The following is a 23,521-nucleotide window of genomic DNA, read 5'->3' on the forward strand; positions in this document are numbered from 1 at the left end:
ATTAAAGGGAGATCAATAAGTAAGGTTGCGTGTTTTTCTCCAGCTATGTTCAGCTCAGTGATGCTCACATACAGTAGGGGAGAATTGAGTTTTACCAGATTTGTGTGGTTTGCCAAGTGAGTACTACCACATAGGAGAGGACGGGAGTTTGGCTATGTAATTTAAGCTGGATAAGGAGAGAGGTGAGAACCTTCCAGAGGTTGAGAGACAGTGAAAAGTTGGTTGGACCAATGGTTTTGTGGTCCTGGCTAAGTGAAAGGAGAGATTTAAGGACAATGTTTTGAGTCTCCAAACTGTAATAATAGTAAATTTCCTTTAAAGTAAATATCTGTATAGGTAGTATTCAACCAGGGCAAAAATTGGAGAAGCGATGTACAAATGGCTAAGTTCTATAAAACACTGGATTGGATTTTCAAATTTCACCCAGAGAAGGTTCTACACAACCCAGACTGACCACAGTAGCCCTGCATCTTGAGTTTAGGTAAACCAAAATGATATAACCCAGTTGTTCTCAGACTTCTTGATTTCAGGACTTTTTCACACTCTTAAAAATAATTAAAGATCCTAGGGAAGTTCTGTTCATGTGGGTTAGAGCTAGCAATATTTTCGGTACTAGAAATTAAAACTGAGAAGTGTTAAAATCTTTATTAATTCATTTAAAAATAGCAAGAAACCTATTACATGTTGACATAAATACCATATTATTGTGGACAATAATTACATTTTCCAAAATTAAGAAAAAAGAAGAGTGGCACTGTTTTACATTTTTTGCACATCTCTCTTACATATGGTTTTATAGTAGATGGTTGGAGTTTCATATCCACTTCTGTGTTCATCTGTTGTGATAGCCATGTCTGGAAATCACTGCATATTTGTGAGAGAATGAGAGTAGAAAAGGCAAATAATGTTTTACAATTATTATAAAAATGGTTTCCCCTTGTGGGTTTCCTGGAAAGGTCTTAGAGACCCACTTTGAGAACTGCAGAACTGTTGAATAAGAAAGTGGGAGTGAGAGGGGTTTTTGGTATCCTTGAGGGCCAACTTGAGGAGCAAAGAACAGGGAGAGGCCTATAGAGAAGAATCCAAAAGAGACAGTCTCAGTCAGCAAGGCTCCTCTGGGCCTTAGTTTCCTCATCTGTGAAATGGAGATGCCATCCCTGCCCAGACCATGCCATGGAATATGGTAAGGACCAAATGAGACCATAGACAGAACAGCTTTTATGCTCTACAAAGATAATGTTTAAAACAGCCTTGAAAATCCCCAAATACTACTTCTCCCACCCGTGAAGATCAACCAACATTCTTTGCACTGGTAGTCTGTTAGCAGTACTTTTTTATAAGGACTTCTTAACTTTGCTGATGGCCATCTGGGTTTTCTTTGCAGCTGGCTGATGGAGTGCTGCAGCTGGAATACCACTGCCCCGGTGGTTTCTATGGAAATCTGTCCTCCTGGGTCCACGTGAATGACCAAGAGTGGCACTCCATTGTGGTGGAGGAGATAGACACTTCCATTCGCCTATTGGTTGACAGCTCAGGCAATGCCTCCCTTGTGCTCCCAGAGAACTGCCAGGGTCTCAGGCCTGAAGGAGACCTCTTTCTGGGTGGCCTTGTTCTCTTGCATTCTTCCCCAGTTGTGTCCCAGGGTTTTGAAGGCTGCCTGGATGCGGTTGTGATCAATGGAGAGACGCTGGAGCTGCTGGTCCATGGCAAGAAGTCATCAGGGTTGCAAGAGAGGCAGGCCCTCACCCAGTGCTGCTCACACAGGGATGACTGCAGCCAAAACCCATGTCTCAATGGCGGCAAGTGCTCGCAGACCCGCGGGGCAGGTAAGGACTGGAAATGACTCCAAGGTTTATCCCAGGAGGCTCTTCAGAAGACCCCAGCACATTGAACTAGCAATCATATATCACTGGAGAGTTTACAAAGTATATTCCTTCAGCACACCCCAATGAGGGAGAGAAAGGTTGAAAGAAAGCCATCAATGGTTTCATTTCACGGCACAGGAAACTGCTGGGCTGTGTAAAGGATGCCCAGATGGATGAAGGAACTCACCCAAGGTCACAAGGCTGTTAAGTGAGAGGGGTGCATTTGGGGTACAGATCTCAGTGGAGCACTCCTCCCCTGATGCCAGATGTCTCTCTCTTCCCCTTAATCTTGTGAGTAATTCACTAGGTTTACACTAAGGGAAGCCAAGAGTCTTTGTTCTCCCTCAACAAGGACTGACTTTCTTTCTACTTGTTTGGATGGGGGGCCGGCATGAACAGGGACCTCTGGTGCCATGGGTCAATTTCATCACACACCTTAGTGTTACATTCGGTCCATGCTGGGTTTCTCTTTTATATTCCTCTTTACTATGTACTTAGCTGCCTTTCCCCCTCCCCAAACCCACAGGCAAACAGCTAAAGTTTTTTTTTTTTTTAAGATTTTATTTATTTATTTATTTGACAGACAGAGATCACAAGTAGGCAGAGAGGCAGGCAGAGAGGGGGTGGGAAGCAGGCTCCCCGCTGAGCAGAGAGCCTGATGTGGGGCTCGATCCAAGGACCCTGAGATCCTGACCTAAGCCAAAGGCAGGCTTTAACCCACTGAGCCACCCAGGTGCCCCACACCTAAAGTTTTTAAATGAGTTCTTGCAAAATATATATCAGTGGTTTTACACATACTTGGATTTCTAACAATATGTGATACATATATTTTTTAGTTTTCCATCCACACTGCCACAATTCATATTCATTGCTTTTCTTGTGGCTCCGTGCCCCAATGTGTGTACCTGCACTCACATCTTCCCTCTCTACTCAGCTAGCAATGAACACCCTGGTGGTTTCAACACCCACCTCCATCAACACTGCTGCGAGAATATCCTCATACATATCTTCTTATGAACCTATATGAGAACTTCCTTCACACACACACACACACACACACACACACCCCACACCCCACACCCAGGGATGGAATTCACATACCCGGAGGATGTAAATCATTATTTTGACTAACTAGGGCCAAATTCTTCTCAGCCTGGCCACAGCAGCTGCCTTTCTACCAGCAATGCGGAGGATCTGGTATCTCTGTCAACACTCGGCATTATCCCATTTTCTCATTTTTGCCTGGATAATAGTACTGTCATTTCCATCTGCAGAATATCGATCACTTCTGTCTATCTGCACTACCAGGCAGCTGTCATCTCTCCCCCTTGGGTCAGCTGCCTCCCTGTTCTCTACCTTCTCTCCCTCCACCTGTGCCTTCCAGCAGGGCACCAGAGTGACCTTTATACAAAGCAGGTCTGAGTGTATCACTTTCCTGCTTGGAAACTTGCAGTGGCTTCCCCTTGCTGTTAAGAGTCCTAATTCCTAATTCCTGCATCTGGCTCATAGGGATGCTCTGGCCTGTCTCACCTCCCCGGCCCGGTAGCCCCACTCTCCCTTGGCTCGCCAGGCTCTGTCATTTTATGATGACTAATATACTGATATTATACACACTTGGTTTTATAGGTTTGAATCCCAAATTTCCCACTTACTTCTGGATGATCTTGAGCAAATGTCATGTATTCTTTGTGCCTCATCTCCTCACTTGCCATCAACTTGTACCTGTTCCCTGATGAGGGTAACAGTAACCAATTTCAGAGTTGGCATGAGGCTCCAATGGGCTGATATGTGCAGATGGTTAGCACGGTGACTTGCACTTACTGAGTGCTGTCTAGGATGCCTACTATTCTTTATGGGCCTGTTCTCTGTAGTCTATAGGTTGTTTGAGGCCGGGATCACATCCCGGGCATCAGTGCCCTACACGGTGCTTGTCACAGGAGGCACTCACTAACTGAACATGGACGTGCAGATCTGCAGACACACCGAGCCCCTCAACCCCCCACCGCCTGTCCTGGAGGGCCTCTCAGCCTGCAGCTGCCTGACTCTCTTTCCCCTGCCCTCCTTCCCAGGCTATGTCTGCAAGTGTCCCCCCCAGTTCTTGGGGAGGCACTGTGAACAAAGAAGGGAGAACTGTACTTCAATACCCTGCCTGGAAGGTGGCACTTGCGTCTCGTCCCCTGAAGGCGTCTCCTGTAACTGCCCTCACCCTTATATGGGAGACAGGTAAGCACAGGGGAGTGACCTGCCTTTGGTTCCTTATCCTGGGTTTGGCACCATTAGGAAATGACCTCCGCATTCCTGCCCATGGGAGACAGGAGCTGAGTGCTCCAGAGACCTGGCTTCTTGGTCTTTTCTATGTGCCAAGGCTTCTCCCTCCAGCCACCTGCATCAGAACACGCAGGGAAAGAGGGTTCTCAGTGATTTCTCTAGTCTTATTCTGGACGTACTGAATCAGACTCATTAGGCTGGGCTCCGGGAATCTACACTTTTTTTTTTTTTTTAAAGATTTTATTTATTCATTTGACAGATAGAGATCACAAGTAGGGAGAGAGGCAGGCAGAGAGAAAGAGAGAAGGAAGCAGGCTCCCTGCCAAGCAGAGAGCCCAATGCAGGGCTCGATCCCAGGACCCTGGGATCATGACCTGAGCAAAAGGCAGAGGCTTTAACCCACTGAGCCACCCAGGCGCCCCCGGGAATCTACACTTCTAATCAGCTCCTCAGGCATTTCTCATCTTTGCTGAAGTTGGAAAATGGCTAAAGTTCTTATTCTCTGGCTCTGAGTGGTGACTTCCTGGAGAGTGGCCTGAGGACAATGACTCCACTAGGTACAAACACTGCTGTGGGTCTTGAACCCCACCACAAGCTACCTGTGCCTTGTATTATGCTGGTCTGGGGAACTGCAAGAATCCTTAGATCCCTAGAACCCTAGAGATAAAGAGTTTTGCTAATTATCTGGTTTTAGGGCTCCCCAGTTTGGGAGTCTTTTAAAAATTATCAGGGACACTTGTGGAAAATACAGATTTCTGGACTGACTGTATCAGAATCTCCAAGGAATGAGGCCTGGGATTCTATCTATAACAAGCTCCCAAGAGATCCCCTTGCTGTCAGCATGTGCATAAGAGACCCAATGATGTAGTCCACCCACTCACTTTACACATGGGGAAACTGAGGCCCAGAGAAGGAAAGGGCTTGTCCAAACCGCCCCCCACCATGTGTTTGTGACCCAAGTCCTTTCTCTCAGCACCTGGCATTTCTGGTCCCACTGCACACCTCGCTCGGCAGGAGATGTGTTGGCGGAATACTTCCTGGCTGAAAGTGGTGGTGTTCGCATTTTAAAAGAGGAACTTGGGGAGGACAATGTCTAACCCAAAAGAATAGAGTGTTGGTGGTGAAACTGTAGACACTGGGACTCAAGTAGAATGAAGGGAGCCTTTCTTGATATCCCTCGAAAGTGGATGAAACTGGCCACAGAAGCCTCCTAGGAGCCTTACACCATGGCACGCCAAGCTGGTGGTGACCTGGGAGGTCATACAGTTCCAAGTGCTCACTCTGAACAGTTGTCCAATGGAAGGTTTGTGCAAGACCAGCTGGGTTCCTGTGACCTTCTGAAGAACAGTGGGCAACACTGGTGCCCAGCTGCCACAGCTGCGTGCTGCTGACTGCTGTCTGGGACTCTGACAGTATTGCTGAGGACAGCTGGGTATGTTGGCGGCTTCCACCACAGTACATGGTTGTAAATCTCACCTCAGTGGTGGAGGGTATATCCAATGCCTAGATCACATGAATGGGAAATAATGGATGTGCCCAGAGCCTAGATTCCAAACAGTCATGAATGAAGTTGTAGCTGACTCCCATACCTTCCTGGTGGAAGATGGGCAGCTCTGATGTTGATATGTGTGATCGTTACCATCCATTTTCTTTTCTTTCTTTTTTTTTTTTTTTTTTTTGGTTGGAAATTGGGGAAGGTAGGCTTGAGCCCTGGGGTCCATAAATCTTTGTGAGAGGGGGCATGGAAAGGGAAGTATAATGACTCAATCCCCTGACTATTTCTCTGTCTCTGCAGGTGTGAAATGGAAGCAAGGGGCTGCTCAGAAGGACACTGCCTAGTCACCCCTGAGATCACAAGGGGCGACTGGGGGCAACAGGAGATTCTGATCATCATAGTGGCCCTGCTGTTTATCATTTTAAGCACCGTTGGACTCCTCTTCTACTGCCGCCGTTGCAAGTCCCACAAGCCCGTGGCCATGGAAGACCCAGACCTCCTGGCCAGGAGTGTTGGTGTTGACACCCAAACTATGCCTTCCATTGAACTCAACCCACTGAGCACCAGCTCCAGCAACAATCTGAACCAACTGGAGCCCAGCAAGACCTCAGTTCCAAATGAACTGGTCACTTTTGGACCCAGCTCTAAGCAACGGCCAGTGGTCTGCAGTGTGCCTCCCAGACTCCCACCAGCTGTGGTCCCTTCCCACTCTGACAATGAGTCCATCATTAAGAGGACATGGTCAGGCGAAGAGATGGGTCAGTATAGCCAGAAGCCCTTAGTCTCTGGAATTGACGGAATAGGGTGGTAGACCTAAACACTCCATTAGCTGAGGCTACCATCCAGTCCAATCCCCTGGGATGGGATATGAAGGAATGTGCTCAAGGTCACTGTGCACTGGTGGCCTGGACCAAATGCCAGCTCTCTGGACTCAGAATCTGTGGCTCATTCCAATGTACCATGATCTCCTCCTCTAAATTCCAACTCATTCCATAGGATTGATATCTATGGCAGAAACCTGTAGACCTTGATAGGGGTAAATGGGATCCCTGGGGTGAAAGGGGGGGCGCTTCTATTCCTTTGTGCTTTTCTGGGAAAGGAAAGAGCAGTAGTCCAAGCTTCTGGTCACCCATTCTGGAGGTATGGCAGCCTTGGGCCAGACCTGACTGAAGTAGAGGAGGGACCTTCACCTCACTCTCATCTTTGGCTCAGAAGGAGGTGAATTTGTAAAGCACTTTAGATTTTCTGGCATATTCACCAATAGTTTAAAAAGGTGTGTTCATAAACTTTTTGCTGATATAATCAGAGTCCATAAAGACACAGTAACTTGTTCTAATTCACCCAACTATTCAGTAGAAGGGACAGAGCAAGGACCAAGGATGCCTGCTCTCCATTCTTTCAAGCTGCATCTCATTTAATCACCCTCTGTGACAGATGCCATCCCACTCCCCCAGTCCAAACTGTGTGTCCGTTTCCTTCAGTTAAGGAGACGTAAGTCACCATTAGGACTTGTGATGGAGTTGCTGTTTCCAGCAGAGGTGAGCGGACTGCTTGGAGTCATCCACATTTTTCCCTTATTCACTGAATCTTAGATCATCAGTACAGATTTGCAATATGAGCTGGCTTTAGGTTAAATCTCTGGCCTTGAAGTTGGCCCTGTTGAATTCTAGATACCAATCTAAACTGCCAGAAACAACACACATGAATGGTCATATACCCAGCCACTATTTTGCCTGTTTCTACCACATGCTGAACTATGTTTAGTAGCTATAAGACCTGCTGAAACCTTCACCAGGGAAACTCGATGCTCACCCTATCTTGTCATTTTCAGTGTGCCCAAGTGGAGCTGCGGTCTGGCCTCCTACTTACTCCAGGAAGGAACGCTGGGAATACCCCCACTCGGAAATGACCTCTGGCCCTCTGCCACCATCGCCTCACCGCCACCAGGTCCCACCCATGATGCCAGACCCCACTGGCCTCTATGGGGGCTTCCCCTTCCCACTGGAGCTGGAAAACAAGCGGGCACCCCTCCCGCCCCGTTACAGCAACCAGAACCTGGAAGATCTGATGCCCCCACGGCCCCCCAGTCCCCGGGAACACCTGCTGGCCCCCTGTCTCAACGAGTACACGGCCATCAGCTACTACCACTCACAGTTCCGGCAGGGAGGGGGAGGGCCCTGCCTGGCAGAGGGGGGCTACAAAGGGGTGAGTATGCGCCTCAGCAGGGCTGGGCCCTCTTATGCTGATTGTGAGGTTGGGGGTGGGCATCCCACAGGGCGGGGCCAGACCCAGGCTCCCCCCAACTATGAAGGCTCTGACATGGTGGAGAGTGATTATGGGAGCTGTGAGGAGGTCATGTTCTAGCTATCCTCAGAGGAAGGTAGGTAGGAGGCCAAGCACTTGGCACCTTCCTCCTGTCTTGTAGGAGTGAATTGAGCATGGCTGGAGAAGTGGGAGGGAAGCCCTCATCCCGAGTCCAGGCTGTGATACCTTGAAATGTGCTCTTGTGGACCCCCCAGCGAGTCCCCGAGGATGGAGGGAAGCTGAGAGTGGAGCTCCAAAAATATCACTAGGGCCCCCAGCAGGAAGGGGATGTACAGAACAGTTAAGCCTGGAAAACCAGGACAAACTGATTCCTGGGAGGGGCCAGAGGGAGTCTGTCTCACTGACCGCCATCTCTCAGTCCCCAGGGAGGCAGCTCTGTCAGGGAGCGTTCTTACACCTGCTCAAAACTCCATTCTGGATGCAGAGGCAGGCCCACCCGACAGGCAGCTACTACATCAGCCCCAGAGACAAGGTCCAGGGTCCTCTGACCCTGCAGGGCCACAAGGTATCCTCTAAGGGCTGAGAGGTGAGCAGCAGGTGAGCAGGTCACCAAGTCACCTGTGCACCCTGCATCATTCCCACCTAACTGCAGCCTCTGCTCTGTGTGAGGCACTGTGCTAGGCCTGGGGTGACAAGGGCTCTTGAGGAGCATCACTTGGCCTCAGTCTCCTTGGGGTACTACTCCTCTAATGCAGGGTCCAAGAAACTTGCTCTATCTCTTTAAGTCACAGGACTTTCCACCAGTCAGGGCCTGCCAGGATTCCTGCAGCCCTGAACCTTCTTTGCCAAGGACTTCAGACCTCACGGAACTCTGGGTTCTTCACCCCAAGTTTCTCAAGCACTTTGGGCCAAAGGCAGGAAGGACATATTCATTTTTAAAATTCTTAGGCACTTTTCAGCCTTGCTGTCTGGATGAGTTGCCCCAAAGGGAATTTTCTTTCCTAGACACAAGGAACTAAAAGCTCCCCATTCAGGGCATCAGGGCAGGGTGGAGGCGTGGAGCTGGATATTGGTGTTCAGGATGGACACTGCCTTTTCCTGCCCCTCCATCTCAGATGCCTGCCAATCTAAGTGTTACCTGCAGTGACTCAACCCTATGCATGGAGGGTCAATGTGGGCACGTGTCTGCACATGTGGGCACCTCATGTAGAGTATGTGTGTACATGTGTAGAGTGTATGTAGCCAGGAGTGGCAGGGATGGAGAATTCTGGTGGCCTTGCCATTCCTGCCCCATCAATCCCCTTCTCTGGTCCATTGACTTTTCAATTGTGTTGTTTCTGGAGAAAGAAGTGAAAAGAGCAATAGACACTCTCACCCACAGGGTTGCTGCTTACAGAGAGGGAGCTGTGTGGGTGAAGGCGTATTCGTTGGAGTGGCTGGTAGCTGTGTGTGTAACTGTATGTGTGACTGACAGGATGTACAGTTTCACTGGCCATTTGTTGTTGTTGTTTTTTAAAAAAATAATAAAGTCTTTTTTATGGTTATTTTGTATGTCACTTATCCTGTTTGGGGTTGGGTCAGGGGAAGGGCACTAGGGTCTATGGGCCCTGCTAAGCTGAGGTTCATGGAATTTGGGGGCCAGAAGGATCCTCGAGGTCATCAAGCACTGTGATTCCCAAATCCAGCAAAATGGCTAAAATACAGCTCTGTGAGCCCCAAAGCCAGACAGAAAATCAGAACCTCTGGGGGCAGGGCCCAGACCATTCTTTGGGAAAACACCTCTAATTCCAAAACAACTGCCCAAAGTTAGTGGACAAGCCCACTGATCAGCACGTGAATGAATGGCCTGGGACAAGGCTTCAGGACTGCTGACCCTGGCCAGCACCCTCCCCACTACATTGCACTGGACCGGAGGAGTGAGCTTTACAGCACAGGCCTTGGGAAGCCAGCCCTCCTTGTGCCCAGAGCCAGCCTGTGGCTGCTGCTCCACAGCTCACTCCCAAGTGGGTGTGAATATCACCGGGCAACTGTGACACAGGCCTTGCAGGTGACACCGAGACAAGAAAGCCAGTCCCTGCTGTTGAATTCCTGGTGCAGGTGGGGAGAGAAGGCACATCCATGAGAAGCACCACAGCACACATACCACTGAGGCCTCGGGCAGGTATGAATTGGCTTCCTGTTGTTTAGAAGCATAAACAATAGGGGCCCTGGGTGGCTCAGTGGGTTAAAGCCTCTGCCTTTAGCTCAGGTCATGATCCCAGGACCATGATTTCAGGGTCCTGGGATCGAGCCCAGCATCAGACTCTCTGCTCAGTGGGGAACCTGCTTCCTCCTCTCTCTCTGCCTGCTTCTCTGCCTATGTGTCATCTGTGTCTATCAAATAAATAAATAAATAAAATCTTAAAAAAATATATTTAGAAGCATAAACAATAAACAGTGACCATTATACTAGGAAATCACACCAGATAGTATGTAGATAAGATTAACTTATCAGAACTGTGCAGGAAATCACATATAAACTAGGCCAGTGTTGCCCAGACTTCTTTTGTTGTGCTTACCACTGTTGCGATTTTTGTCCTAATACCACCTGTATCATTATTTACTTACTTTTCTTTTAGTGCATTCCAATTTTTAAGCATCTGACTCTTTTTTTAAGTGCATTCAAATTTTTTAAAAATATCTTTGTTCACCCTAAAATGACATATCCATACACTAAAGAACTCGAAAGTTATTATATTTTTCTAGAACACATGAAAACACACAAACATTCAAATGTTTTAAAATGACTGTCCATTTCTGATGTTCCTCATCCCAAGTCCCACAGAGAAGGGTTTGTCTGAGGTCCTGCAGGTAGAACTTCACAGAGATAAGACCCACATTCAGGTCTATACCCAGCCTGGTTATCTCCCTACAACACAGCTTGCTCTTCTTCAGGAAGGGGAGCCTCTTTCCACCCAGCCAGGCTTTCCACAATAGGCCCCTCCTTCCCTTTGTCTTCCCAAGCCTGCACTTTCACATGTCAACCATCAGAGGGCACTCTGGGATCAAAATTCAGCCTACTGAGCTGCGACAGACTCGAAGGTTTTCATGGAAATTCTCCCATCTCAAGTCTTTGGGGCTCTAGTTCCAAACGTCCTGAGTCTTACACAGTGTAACAGTGGAAAAGAAAGGCAGAGATGCAGGTTTCCTGACTTCTGGGCTGGGCATTTTTACAGTTCACCAAATCATCTTCACTTCACTGGCACTTGCTATATGGTAAGTGCTGTGCAAGCACTTGACAGGTCTTGTCTCATTTACTCCTCATAAAAACCCCATGAGGTAAGTGAGGACTCACAACCACGTACAGGGTGGGAGGGAAGCTGGAATTCACTGGACAACAGCAAAGGAGTTGTGAGCCTGCTCATTCAGAGGGCTGTGGAGGAGGCCTGCACAACCACACCATCACGTGGGGTTTACCATGGGTAACAGAGAAAGCCAATGTATCTTCCAGAAATTGGAGCAGTGCTGTGGAGGGGACACATGAATTAGGCCATGGCTAGCACCTCAAAATGGGTATCTGGGTGAAGAAGGGAAGAGCCCAAAGCCTTGGGGAGGAAAACAATTCTCTTTTGGGCTGAAGATTATAGAGATTCTAAAAGATAAAAGGAGAAAAATATGACAGTATATAACGCTTGGAGATATGGAGTGATTAGCCCAAAGCCCATGGCTAATTTGGTATAGAACAGCTGGCCCATCCTGATATCCAATGGTGAAATGGTGAATGCCAGCCTATGAGGGCATCTGGGCCCAGCTGCTGGAACAACAACCCACACTTCAGTGTTGAAGGCCAGACTTTGGAAGACCTCGAGCAGCCCCTGCTTGCTCTGTCTTGACAATAGGCACAGGAGGTCTCACCAAGTAAAGAGCAGGAACATTCTCAAGGACTCAGCTGGGAAAAGACAAGCCTTTAGAATTTTCTTAAGATTCCTCAACAAATCTACAGAGTCCAACCAAGGAAAGTACTTGATTACACTGATACAAAATTAAAAGGATATATAGTGATGCCAACTTCTTAGAGGCCACGCTCCATTTCCTACTAAAGGAAATCCCACTGAGTTTAGTAACCAGCTGATTCCAGATACAGGGTTAGACCCCACAGACAAGCACTGGGAGATCAAGCCCAATCCAATCAGTGCCTCAAGCAGCCCAAGTAGGGAGTAGCCAAGTAGTCACAGCTCTCTAGCATCAGTAGAGATGAGGCTAACCAGAGAAGGGGGATCCATAAATTATGACTGACATAGCCAGGGATGGTTCTAAAGAGGAGCAGCCATCTCAGCTGGATCTTAAAATAGAGCTTCAGATTTAGTGCAGAGAGAAGGACCAGCCAGGTTAAGGGAAAAGCCCAAGGCAAAGGCCGAGAGGTTTTACATATTTGGGCAATGGTGGGTAGTCCTTTTATGTGGGGTTGGAGTGTGGGAGGACTCAGGCATCCAGACTGGGGCCTGGAAATATTCCCTGTCCACTGAGGGTTGTGAGTGACCGAGTTAGTAGCAAGGAGACAGATCTCGGGGCAGTACGAGGTTTGGAGTCAGAAAGACCTGGCCCCACCAATAAAAAATGTGTGCTCTCAGGGCACCTGGGTGGCTCAGTCGGTTAAGCGACTTTCTTTGACTCCGGTCATGATCCTGGAGTCTCCGGATGGAGTCCCATATCAGGCTCCCTGCCTGGCAAGGAGTCTGCTTCTCCCTCTGAGCCTCCCTCTTCTCATGCTCTCTCTCCCTCAGATAAATAAATAAAATCTTTATTTTAAAAAAAGAAAATGTGTGCTCTCAGTTAAGCCTCAGTCTGTGTAGTGGGGATATTTTCTGTGCCTTCCCTCATTGGACATGAGTACTAGATAACACAGGTAATGTGCTTAGCATAATTGGCATAGTAAAGCCTCAAAAGATGTTATATATTTTATTGCTACTATTTAAAAGGCAGATCTTTTTGTAGTATCCATAACCACACACTTACCTTTGCTCTATGGCCAAGATAAAAAATATATCCCTCCAGCTAGGGGTGAGAAGGAGCTTAAATGTATCAAGGCAGTAGTTCTCAACAGGGGAGGGGGATGAGTTCCACTCCCCAACCCCCATACAAGGCTATCTTTGATAATGTCTAGAGACACTTTGGATTACCACAACTGGCATTTAGTGGCTAGAGACCAGGGATGTTGCTAAACATCCTACAATGCACAGGGCATTCTCCACAACAAAGAATTATTCACCCAAAATGTACATAATACCAAAGTTGAGAAACTGTCCTGAGGAAACACACGTAGGCTTTATGCAGCACTATAGCAGCTGGGAACCTGGGCTGAGGCAAAAGTACACTTAGGCCAAGAATAGCAGTTATGGCATATGGTTTTGCTCATTTATAAAAAGGTACTGTTCTGGAGTCTACATTTGTCAGAGTAAATATCAAGGTGAGAACAAAACAGTAGATAATCCAACAATATATAAAAAGAATAACACACCGTGATTAAGTAGGATTTAATCCAGGTAAGCAAGGATGGTCCAACATTGATAAATCAATCAATTTACTCCACCATATCAAGGAGTGAAAAAAGAAAAATTGTAAGATCATGTCAATTGATGAAGAAGAAAACTGGACAAAATTCACCTAGTTATGATTTTAAAAAATCTCTCAGGGGACGCCTTGGTGGCTCAGTCAGTTAAGCGGCTGCCTTCGGCTCAGGTCATGATCCCAGCTTGATCCCAGGGATCAAGTCCCACATTAGGCTCCTTGCTCCGCAGGGAGCCCGCTTCTCCCTCTGCCTCTGCCTGCCACTCCACCTGCCTGTACTCTCTCTGTCTCTCTGACAAATAAGTAAATAAAATCTTAAAAAAATCTCTCAGTACAGAAATAGAGGGGAACTTCCATAAAAATCTTAAAGCTTGCATTATACTTAAGGGTGAAAGACTGAATGTTCTCTCTGTAAGATCAGAGACAAAATTAGAATGTTTACTGTCACTAACTCTCTTATAACATAGTGGTAGAAGTTCTTGCCACTGCAGTAAGAAAAAAAAAGTATACAGAATGGGAAAAAAGGAAATACAACTATCTCTATATGAGAACAACATGACTGTCTACACAGAACATCCCAAGAAATCTAGACAAAAACTCATAGAATTACTAAGTAGAGGCAGGCTGTAGGATACAAGATTAATATGCAAAAATCAGTTGCATTTTTACAGCCTACCAATGAACACATGGAAATTGAAATTAAAAACACATTACCATTTACAATTGTTCCAAAGAAAAGAAAACTAAATACTTAGGTATACATCCAACAAAACATTTACAAGATGTGACAAATGGCTAAAGTAAAAAATAATGACAATACCAAATGCTGACGAGGATATGGAGAAACTAGGTCATTCACACATTGCTGGTAGAAATGTAAAATGGCATGGCCACTCTGGAAACTGGTTTGCAAATTCCTTTTAAAACTAAAAATGGGCTTACATATAACTCAGCTCTCTTGGATATATATCCCACAGAAATAAAAAAAAAAACACCTTATTTTCATGCAGGAACTTGTACCCGAATGAATATTCATAGCAGCTTTATTCATAGCCAGGCCCGGAAATGATGCAGATTTCTTACCGTGGGTGAATAGTTAAACCAACTGTGGTACATCCATACCATGGAATATGACTTTGTAGTAAAAAGAGACAAACTATTAATATAAGTTAACAACTTCAGTGATCTTCAAGGAAATTATGCTAAGTGAAAGAAGCCAATCTCAGAAGGATACATACTGTGTAATTAAATTTATATGACATTTGTGAAGTATATAATGGTGGAGAGGAAGAACGGATTAGTAGTTGCCCAGGGTTGGGGATGTCGGAGGAGCGCAGGAGGGGAGCATGTCTCTATAGGAGAAGCAAGAAGGAGCCTTGTGGTGATGGCACAGATAAGCATCTTGACTGGGGTGGTGGAAGGTACACATATGATAAAATTGCTTACATCCACACATGCAAACACGCACACACATACACACAAGCACACGCACATGTGACAGGAGAAACTGAATGAGCTCTATATTCTGTGCCGATGTCAGTTTCCCAATTTGGGTCATGTACTATAGCTATACAAAATTTTAACATTGAGGGAGATGGGAAGAAGGGTGAGCTGGACTTCCCCAGACATTTCTTTGCACCTGTGAATCCACACTTACTTCAAGACAAAAAGCTTTAAGATTTTTAAGAAGGCTAAATTTTAAAATACATCACTAAAGAAGACAGGCCAATGGCAAATAAGACAGGAAAAGGTGCAGGACATCACTAGTCATTAGGCAAATGCAGATTAAAACCACAAAGACGCACTACGATATACCCACTAAGCTGGCTAAAATGTAAAAGACCATAATATGAAGTATTGGTGAGCATATGGAATAACCGGAGCTTTTTTAAATTGTTGGTAGGAATCCAAAATAGCAGTTACTCTGGAAAAACAATTTTCCAATTTCTTATAAAGTTAGTATACACTTACCATACAAACCCACGATTCCCCTCCTAGGTATTTTACCCTAGAGAAATGAAAACATTGTGTCTCCACAAAGGTCTGTACATGAATATTTATAGCAGTTTTATTCATCATAGCCGAAGACTGGAAGCAACCCAAACGTCCACCAATTGGTGAATGAATAAACAAATTATGGTTCATCCATACAATGGAGTATTATTTGGCAATAAAAAGAAATAAACCTAATGATACAAGGCAGAATACAAGTGAATATAGAAAGCATTATGCTAAGTCAAAAAAGGACTCCATACTTAACAGTCGCATTTATATGACATTCTAGAAAAGGCAAAACAAGAGACAAAAAAATCAGATCCATTGTTGCCAAGGGCCAAGTGGGCCTGGGGATGGACTTGACTACAAGGTAGCACAAGGGAAATTTCTCAGTAAAACAAACACTCCATATCTTGATGGAAATGGTAGTCACACACATTTGTCAAAACTCATCAAACTGTACCCTTAAGAAACAGGTGAATTTTATTACATGTAGATTATACTCCAATTTTTTCTCCCAAAATGGTGGGGGAGACCAATGACCAAGGGTCTAGTAAAGTGCACCAGTTAAAAAGACACACAGTTTCTTGCATATGTCTGCAACGGGCAGAGTCTGAGGAAGCAAGCCTATTTAGCAAAGAGCCCTAAGTTTAGGGCCCAAACTCAGTCCACTGTCACTCAACTTGGGCCTCCAGCAGTGCAGTGGGCTTACCTTGAGGGCCCTTGTTACCTGAAAGGAAGCCATTAGGTGTAACCATGAGCAGGAACAAACATGTGAAGAGGTGAACAATCTAAAAAGTTCTGAATGCTCTCCACAAAGGAAGCGAGCGAGATAGGACTATAATGAATGGATGCAAAACCACAAAACAAGTAAAACTGCTTCTGGGTTTTGGTTTTCTTCAATTTGGCTAATATTTCAGAAAATGCTTCATACGCTTTCATGCCAGGAAATTTAGAACATTCTCTAAAACCCTCACAATAATCCCGAAAGGCAGACCTCCCTCCTGAGACTGTAACAAAGAGGTGGAGGCAGTCAGTGCCTTTGGGAAGTGCTTGAGTTCTGGAATCACAGGGCTTGCTACAGTGTGTATCGTAATTCTGCCACTTACTGATTGATAACTTGGAACGGTCACTGAATCCCTGTGACACCCCTTCCCCTAGTTTCAGAAATAAGAGTGACAATCAAAAGTAGTCATAATACATTCCCTGCCTTCCTCTCTCTGTAAAGTGCTGTACTTCAGTAGTGTGCCTCAAGGCCTCTGCTTTTCTATGAGTCTAATTAGTAGCCACCCACGATTGGCTTTCAGATCACCTAAGGGGTGGCTCAGGTGGTCTTGTTTTCCCTCTTAATGTGACAACAGGACAGGAGTGACAGAAGTCATCTCTTCCACTGTCCTGAAATCAATCTCCATACTTCAAATATATACACATGCATGGAGGGGGTGGGATTTCAAGAATTGGCTTATGTGATGGTCAGGGCTGGCAAGTCCAAGATTTATAGGGCAGGCTAGCAGGCTGGCAACTCTTGTACAGGAGCTGATGCTGCAGTCTTGAGGCAGAATTTCTTCTTCCTCACTGAAACTTGTTTTCCTCTTAAGGCCCTTCAACTGATTGGATGTGGCCCACCCACACTTTGAGGATAAATTTTTATTTAAAGGCAACTGATCGTAGACATCAGCCACACATCCACAAAATGACTTCAGAGCAACACTTAGATTAGTGTTTGACTAGTCAAACACTAATTAGTGTTCAACATTAGAGCCCAGCCACGTTAACATGTGAAACTAACATCATCTCTTGTCAAGTACGGTCATCTGATACACACAGATAGGGCTGAGAGTTCCTACTCAAGTTTTCAAGAAAAGCAGGATTGTCTAACAGAAAAACAACTACCTGGCCCCTTTCTAGGGAACTTTCAATTTCAATAGGTGGTTCTGTTGTTTGCACTACTTCCCCAGATGAACTCTGTGACACAAAACTACAAACATTGTGACCTACTAAGATCTAGTAAAGAGATCTAAGTGATATTTAAAAAGAAAAAAAGGCGAAAACAAAGATGCAGACCACAACCTCTCAAAAATAAAAAATAAAACTCATTTATTGATAAAAGAAAAGTTTAACACATGATCCACGTGCAGAACCCAAAACAAATTCTTCTGTGAGCTTCTGCATTGTCTACATTTCTACACACATACCATGCGAGAAACAGACACTCAAGAAGGCATATACACAGGATAATATATGCAGTACTGTCTGGTTACCAAGACCTGGGGATGGTGCCCCTCTTATTACCACATTCATTGTCATGGTTTACAAGAGAGTTACATAGTTTTATTGTTCACTAAAACAAAACAGCTTCCCCACCATCACCTTGATTTAAAAAAAAGAACATGGCTTAAAACAGGCACTCTCCGCTCGCGTCCCCCACTCCCCGCTCTGATAACCACATATCAGCACCACTTACATCTCCTGGCCTGAGAATGGCCCAGTGGTACAAAGAACAGGGAAGAAATATCACAAGCTAATGCTGTCAGAGAAAACAGCCTTGCAAACAGCGTACTAATTAAATTGTCTGAAAGTATTGACCATGATTTCAAAGACAAACCACACCCTCTCCTTTTCCCCTAATGGTCTTGGAGATTTGTAATGTACTCTGGAAAATTGAATTCTAAGGCAGACTTGGAGCCGACTCCCTAATCACATTGTGCCACTGGCACTTTGTGTTTCTGCTGTCAGGAAGTAGCTTTGTGTTCCGATCAGGGCTGATGCTGGGGCCTGCCTTAATATCTGATCAGATACGCAATAAAACCCATGGATAAGAACCCCTTGGCTGAGAGTAATGAGTGAATAGAGAGCTGTAAACAGACATAAAGTGAGATTTTGCACTTCCAAAAATCATGAGGTGAATATGTAGTGTCAAACAAAGATGATATTCTACAATTTAGGAAGGGAGACATTTGAGAAGAAAAAGCCAGGAGAACAGGGAAGGGGGACAGATTTCCTAAGGTTCCTTTCTGGGATCATCACTTTAAGACAACTGAAAAAATGGCAAATTGTACCTTTCATGGGGGTAGGGTAAGTAGTGAGCACCAGCCAATGAACTTGGCTGGAGAGGTGAGTGTCAGAGCAGGAGGGCGGGAGCTGCAGGTGCTGAGCTAAGACCCACCACACATGCACATATGTCTGGCCAGTGTCTGTGTAGCTGAAGGGCTCCTAGCGGTTAGACAGCAGCACAATATAAATAATGACATTAAGAATGGTGACAACTTCTAGGAAAATTAAACAGAAGATGCCAGATCATGCTCTTCCCAGCAATGCCTACATGGAAGGGGAGATATGTTGCCAACAGAGAGTTGGAAACCTCCTTACAGCAGCATTTATAGGAAGTAACAAGGGGCTCGAAGACGCTACCTCAGGGCTAATGGAAATCTGAGGCTGCACTGGGGAGCCTGGGAGAGGGACACAGGCCTAACAGTATAGGGCCAAAAAAATCCCACATTTCGCCTTAGGTCCCACAGGTGCAGCCTCACACTCCAGAGAACCTTGCTCTGTTGTTCTTTGATGAGACTTCTGTTTATGCTGGGACCTTTTCACAAGGCATCAGAGCAGGGCACAAGCAGAAGCTGGACGGCTGGTTTCTAATGAGCAGTGGGAAGAAACCAGGGCAGGCTCCCTGACTGAAGAAGCCTCGTGGGCAGAAGAGTAAGCTTCCCTGAGCTGGCCCAGAGGTCTGAGAAGAAAAAGGGCTTCCTCTCACTTTCACCTTCTGGCAGACCCTTTACTTGACACCTAAGTGCACAATCCACTGACAGGATCCACCCTGCCTAGGTCTTCAGAAGCAGCAGGAGCACAGAAAAAAGAACTGGGAGAAGGCCAGGCCAAATTAGCTTCCAGAAGCCCCAAAGCTAGTGCCACCTCTCCTACACATTACATTTCCCAGGCCAGGGACTCTGAAGCAATAATTTGCATTTTGCAAAGACCTGGGGCCAGGGGACCACAGTTTTGTACTGCCCAGTCCTCAGATCTAGTCTTACTACCCTGTGGACAGGATAGCCTCTTGCAGCTCCCCGAGTCACAGAAGCCTCCACCACAGATGCTGTGGGCAGGGTATACATCTGATCCTTCTCCTGGCACACGCCTTCTCACTGCAAACAACTCTCAGGACTGCTGTGGAAAGATGGCTGGAGCCTGGGGCTTGCACACAGAAGGGGACAATCCTTGAACCCACTTCGGTAACTTCTAGGCCTGAGGCTTCATAGGGCAGGTTAGCTGCCACCTCCAGGTAGAGGCTTGGTCATATAAGCACTTGCTGGTGACCACAGAAAGGAAGGTAAAAAGTATCATTCTCCTAAGGGAGACCAAGTTACAACTGATCACGTCTCCCTAAGTTAATAAATTATTAGTAGGTTGGGAATCACTGCAATGACAATGTGGCTTTGGAAAAGAAGAGAAAGAAAAAGCTAGGGCTAGGGTTGGGGGGAGGGTCACAGACCTTACAAGCTTTGGTGAAACAGAAAAACAAGACCCCTGATGAAGTTGTGCTGCTCTCTAACTTGCAGGATGAATTGCATCTCTAAGGAGGCAAGAGCTTGGGGACCGGGTGGAGGAGAGTGCATCTCTATTCCATGTGTATGAACACACACACACACACACACACACCACACACATACACACAGAGCTCAGGGGACGGAGAGCTAATGAATGCCCTCCTGAAATAGTTCTCACACCAAGAGGGGAGAAGAGGCAGCCAAAAGCAAGGCAATGCACCTTTCTCTGCTTGCTCTGCAGTTTGTTCCCAAATCTGAAGGCTGACCTTGAGGTGAGCCAACCCTGAGGCATGCAGGGGAGGGGCAGGGTCACAATTAGTGTTTAGAACACAGGGGACCGAAGTCCCTACCAAGTGGTTCCCTTTAGAAGTCTAGGTCATAGAGGCAGCTCAGGACCGGGCACTGCTTCTGCCCTGCCCCCACTGATTGTAAACAACCAAGCACCACACATAGTGTCAGACCAGCTGCTTCTTAATTCTCTGAACTTAATTTCATGCTCTCTGTGCACACTGGCCTCATCTTCTCAAACACGGCAAAGTGTGAGTGTCTTCCTGACATGCTGGCAACTGAATGCTACCGGGCCCTGTGCCTGTCAGGGCCTGAGGCTGAAAAACAGGCCTGAATGCACAAAGTGACCATTTTATAAGCCTCCTGTGGACAGAAGCACGTCCCACTCGGCCATCCTTTCCTTGGCCTCTTGCGTTAACAAACATATCCTGAGTCCTTCATATCTTCTCAATATGAAATCAGGCTGGTCAGTGGGAGGCAGAGTGCACGCCTCCCCACAGAGGTACATATTTAGATGATCCTGATTAAAACCTTTGGGGTACTCAGCCAAGAGTGCTGAGGACCTAAGCACACATTTCTTGGAGCAAGTTTCTTTTCAGCAGGAGAAGCCTAGTAAAAGTTTACTGAGGAAGGAACAAGTCACAATAACCCCAGATCGAGAGACAGAGTCTATAAACAAAAGCTAATTTTAAATAAAATATAAATATTTTCAATTTAGGCAGCACTTGATATCTTTCAGAAGCTAAAGCAACTAAGACTATAACACTGTGACCCAAGTGAGGAAATCGGAGACGGTGTTGCCGAGGGTCACAAGCCAGAGAGAGTAAAGATTAAAAGCTCCAGCTTTGGGGCCTGGTTTTAAACTACTAGGTAGGTCCAGACACCTCCTGGAGACTTGAATAGGTAGAAGGATACTGAGGTAAAATATTTGGGAGAGGTCTGAGAAAGAGATAGGCCCAGCCTTATAAGGAGTAGGGGTTCCCACTCATTTAATCCAGGCCTGGGCCTGGAAAGGAGAAAACATGAGGTGGGAGGTGCTAAGATTTTTAAATAAAGTGAGCTGTGCAACAGGAATAATTTGGGTGAGGTGGGTCAGAAGGGGGGGCGGGTAAGGGGGGAGACATTAAGAGGGAAAAAAGTTGAAAAGTTCTGGGTTAAATTAAGTACAAATGAACAGGGATGGCACGGCCACTAAGGGTGACCTCTGCATATCCACTACCCAATTTCTCTCCTGCCCTCGGTCCCACCTGGCCCAGGTACTGAGGTGTCAGGTGGAGGGGCTCCCCGACAGCAACCTTGCCTTTCCCCAGAGCCTGGCCCCTAGCTGAGGCTCTAGGGCCAGGTGCTGGGGAACACACAGGGTGGGTGAGGTGGGCAGCTGCAGGGAACGCACCCAAATTGCTATACAAAGGCACCGGTAGAGTTGATGACGATGGGAGCATTGCTGGGCTGGATCAGCTCGTAGAGGGCCTCGTATGTCCCCACCACAAAGCCCACGAAGCCCAGGATGCTGATCAGGGCGTCCTTGGCGATGGTGAAGGGGCTCATGCCCTCCGAGTAGTAGGTGGTGATCTCCAGGAGGGGCGGAATGATGAGGGCCAGCGCACTGCTGCTCACAGACCCCACCAGAGAGATGACCAGGTCCAGGCGGGGGATGAGGATGGCCAAGATGCCTGCAGGAGAGAGGACACGCCTGTTCAAGACTGCCCAAAGCTGGAAGAGACCTCCTCACTGTTGAGCAAATTTAGCAAGTGTCCTTCTTCTCTAATGGAAAACTCTGCAGAAACTCACACATTATCCAGTCCAATCTCTCATTCCACAGATGAGAAAACAAATGCCTACAGGTGTGGAACAACCTGGCTCCCCCTGCAAGGTGGCAGAACAGGGACTGGAACCCAGATCTCCTGGCTTTCAGCTTTTCCTGCTACAGGACATGACTTCCATCTCTCTGAAGCAAAGGAACAAAAACACAATCCAGGGCTGTGTGGTCCCTACCAGAGGAGAGAGGCTGGAGCAGAAAGGGAGGTGGACTATTTCTGAGCAATTGGTCATTTTCCTAACACTGACAGTACCTCCAGCACAAACATCTCCACTTAACTGATACGGAACAGAATGGGGGGTGTGGGGGAAGCCATCCTTCTGGAATGATATCACAATAAATCCCATTTCACAGAGCATTCTCCTGCAGGGCAAGCAGAAGCACTTCAGTGTGCAGGCTGACCTGAGGAGCGGGGCCCTCCATAATGACTCCAAGCCTGTTCCAGGAGAAGCTAGTGGCTCCCATGCCTGAAATTTAGGCAGGCGGGTCTGTGAGGGAGGTGGAAGTGATGAAGAACGTCAGGCTGCACTAGGAAATCCCATCAGCTTCCACACCCCAGCACAACTGCCCCGCCATCCAGCGATGGAGAGGAGGCTTCACTGACTGCACTTACTGATCCCACCATTGATCCCACCATTCCCATCTGACTCAGCTTCCCACTGCAGGGCGGCGGGGGGGGGGGGGGGGGGGGCAGGAACTGAAGGCCAATGTTTCACAAGTTTATGGAGGATTATGGGCTCTGGAATTAGGCTCTTGTGTTTGAATTCTGGCTCTGCCTGAGTGACAATGGGAGGAGTTACAGCCCCTATTTATTCCCTGGTTTTCCTGTTGGCAAAATGAGGATACAAATGGTACCTGTGTCACAGAGATATCATGATGATGAAATGACTTGACACAGGCACTTCACACAAGGCCTGGCATACAACAGATTCCTAATATAGTTCATATAATCATTGCTAGTATACGTATTGTTGCCCATGAAAAGTGCATCATTAGCTCACTAGTAATCAAATATATTTTGATGAACTGTCTTCCCTACAGGCTTCAACTGGAGGTCCTTAGCATTGAGACTGGGATCCAGAGGACATCCCTGACCTCACTGATTCCCATCAGGTATATCTTATGTGGGGGCTTCCATTCCAACTCCATTTCATAAAGCAATGTAGCCAAGTCGTTCTGAGGAAGGCACCACAGTGATGAGATTTCCAGAACATCTCAGTCAAAGGCAGCCAGTCTTACCCTCAGGTCAATTTTATTGCTGCACTGATCACTGTTTCTTTGGCTGAGCTACAGACAAAAGGACAGGGTTGTGTTTAGAAGCCAGGTTTTATGAGAAGCGCTTGCTTTTAAACTGGAATGGCACTCCCCGCAGTAAGAGGAGAGGCACGTGGATCCAAGATTTACCAAGGGAGGGATAGATTCATCTCCTGTC

General features: G+C 46.6%; 2 protein-coding genes across 3 annotated transcripts in view; one reads left to right on the forward strand and one right to left on the reverse strand.

Annotated features, from left to right (window-relative positions):
- FAT2 (FAT atypical cadherin 2) overlaps nt 1–9,437 on the forward strand; it is an 80,444-nt gene extending 71,007 nt beyond the window's left edge. Inside the window, exons 21-24 of one of the 2 annotated variants that reach the window (XM_046000247.1) lie at nt 1,385–1,826; nt 3,935–4,088; nt 5,929–6,386; nt 7,460–9,437. In XM_046000247.1, coding sequence (XP_045856203.1) covers nt 1,385–1,826; nt 3,935–4,088; nt 5,929–6,386; nt 7,460–7,992 — 1,587 coding nt within the window. In that variant the 3' untranslated portion in view covers nt 7,993–9,437. Of the gene's footprint in view, nt 1–1,384; nt 1,827–3,934; nt 4,089–5,106; nt 5,902–5,928; nt 6,387–7,459 lie in introns of those variants that run through there. The other variant, XM_046000248.1, reaches the window with a different exon arrangement.
- An 8,071-nt stretch (nt 9,438–17,508) lies between these two features.
- The window catches only part of SLC36A1 (solute carrier family 36 member 1), a 46,032-nt gene continuing 40,019 nt past the window's right edge, over nt 17,509–23,521 (reverse strand). Inside the window, exon 11 of the mRNA XM_046000241.1 lies at nt 17,509–21,943. Within this exon, the coding sequence (XP_045856197.1) occupies nt 21,672–21,943 (272 nt within the window). The 3' untranslated portion in view covers nt 17,509–21,671. The remainder of the gene's footprint in view (nt 21,944–23,521) is intronic.

Source organism: Meles meles, chromosome 3 (genome assembly GCF_922984935.1).
Source record: "Meles meles chromosome 3, mMelMel3.1 paternal haplotype, whole genome shotgun sequence".
Classification (NCBI taxonomy): domain Eukaryota; kingdom Metazoa; phylum Chordata; class Mammalia; order Carnivora; family Mustelidae; genus Meles; species Meles meles.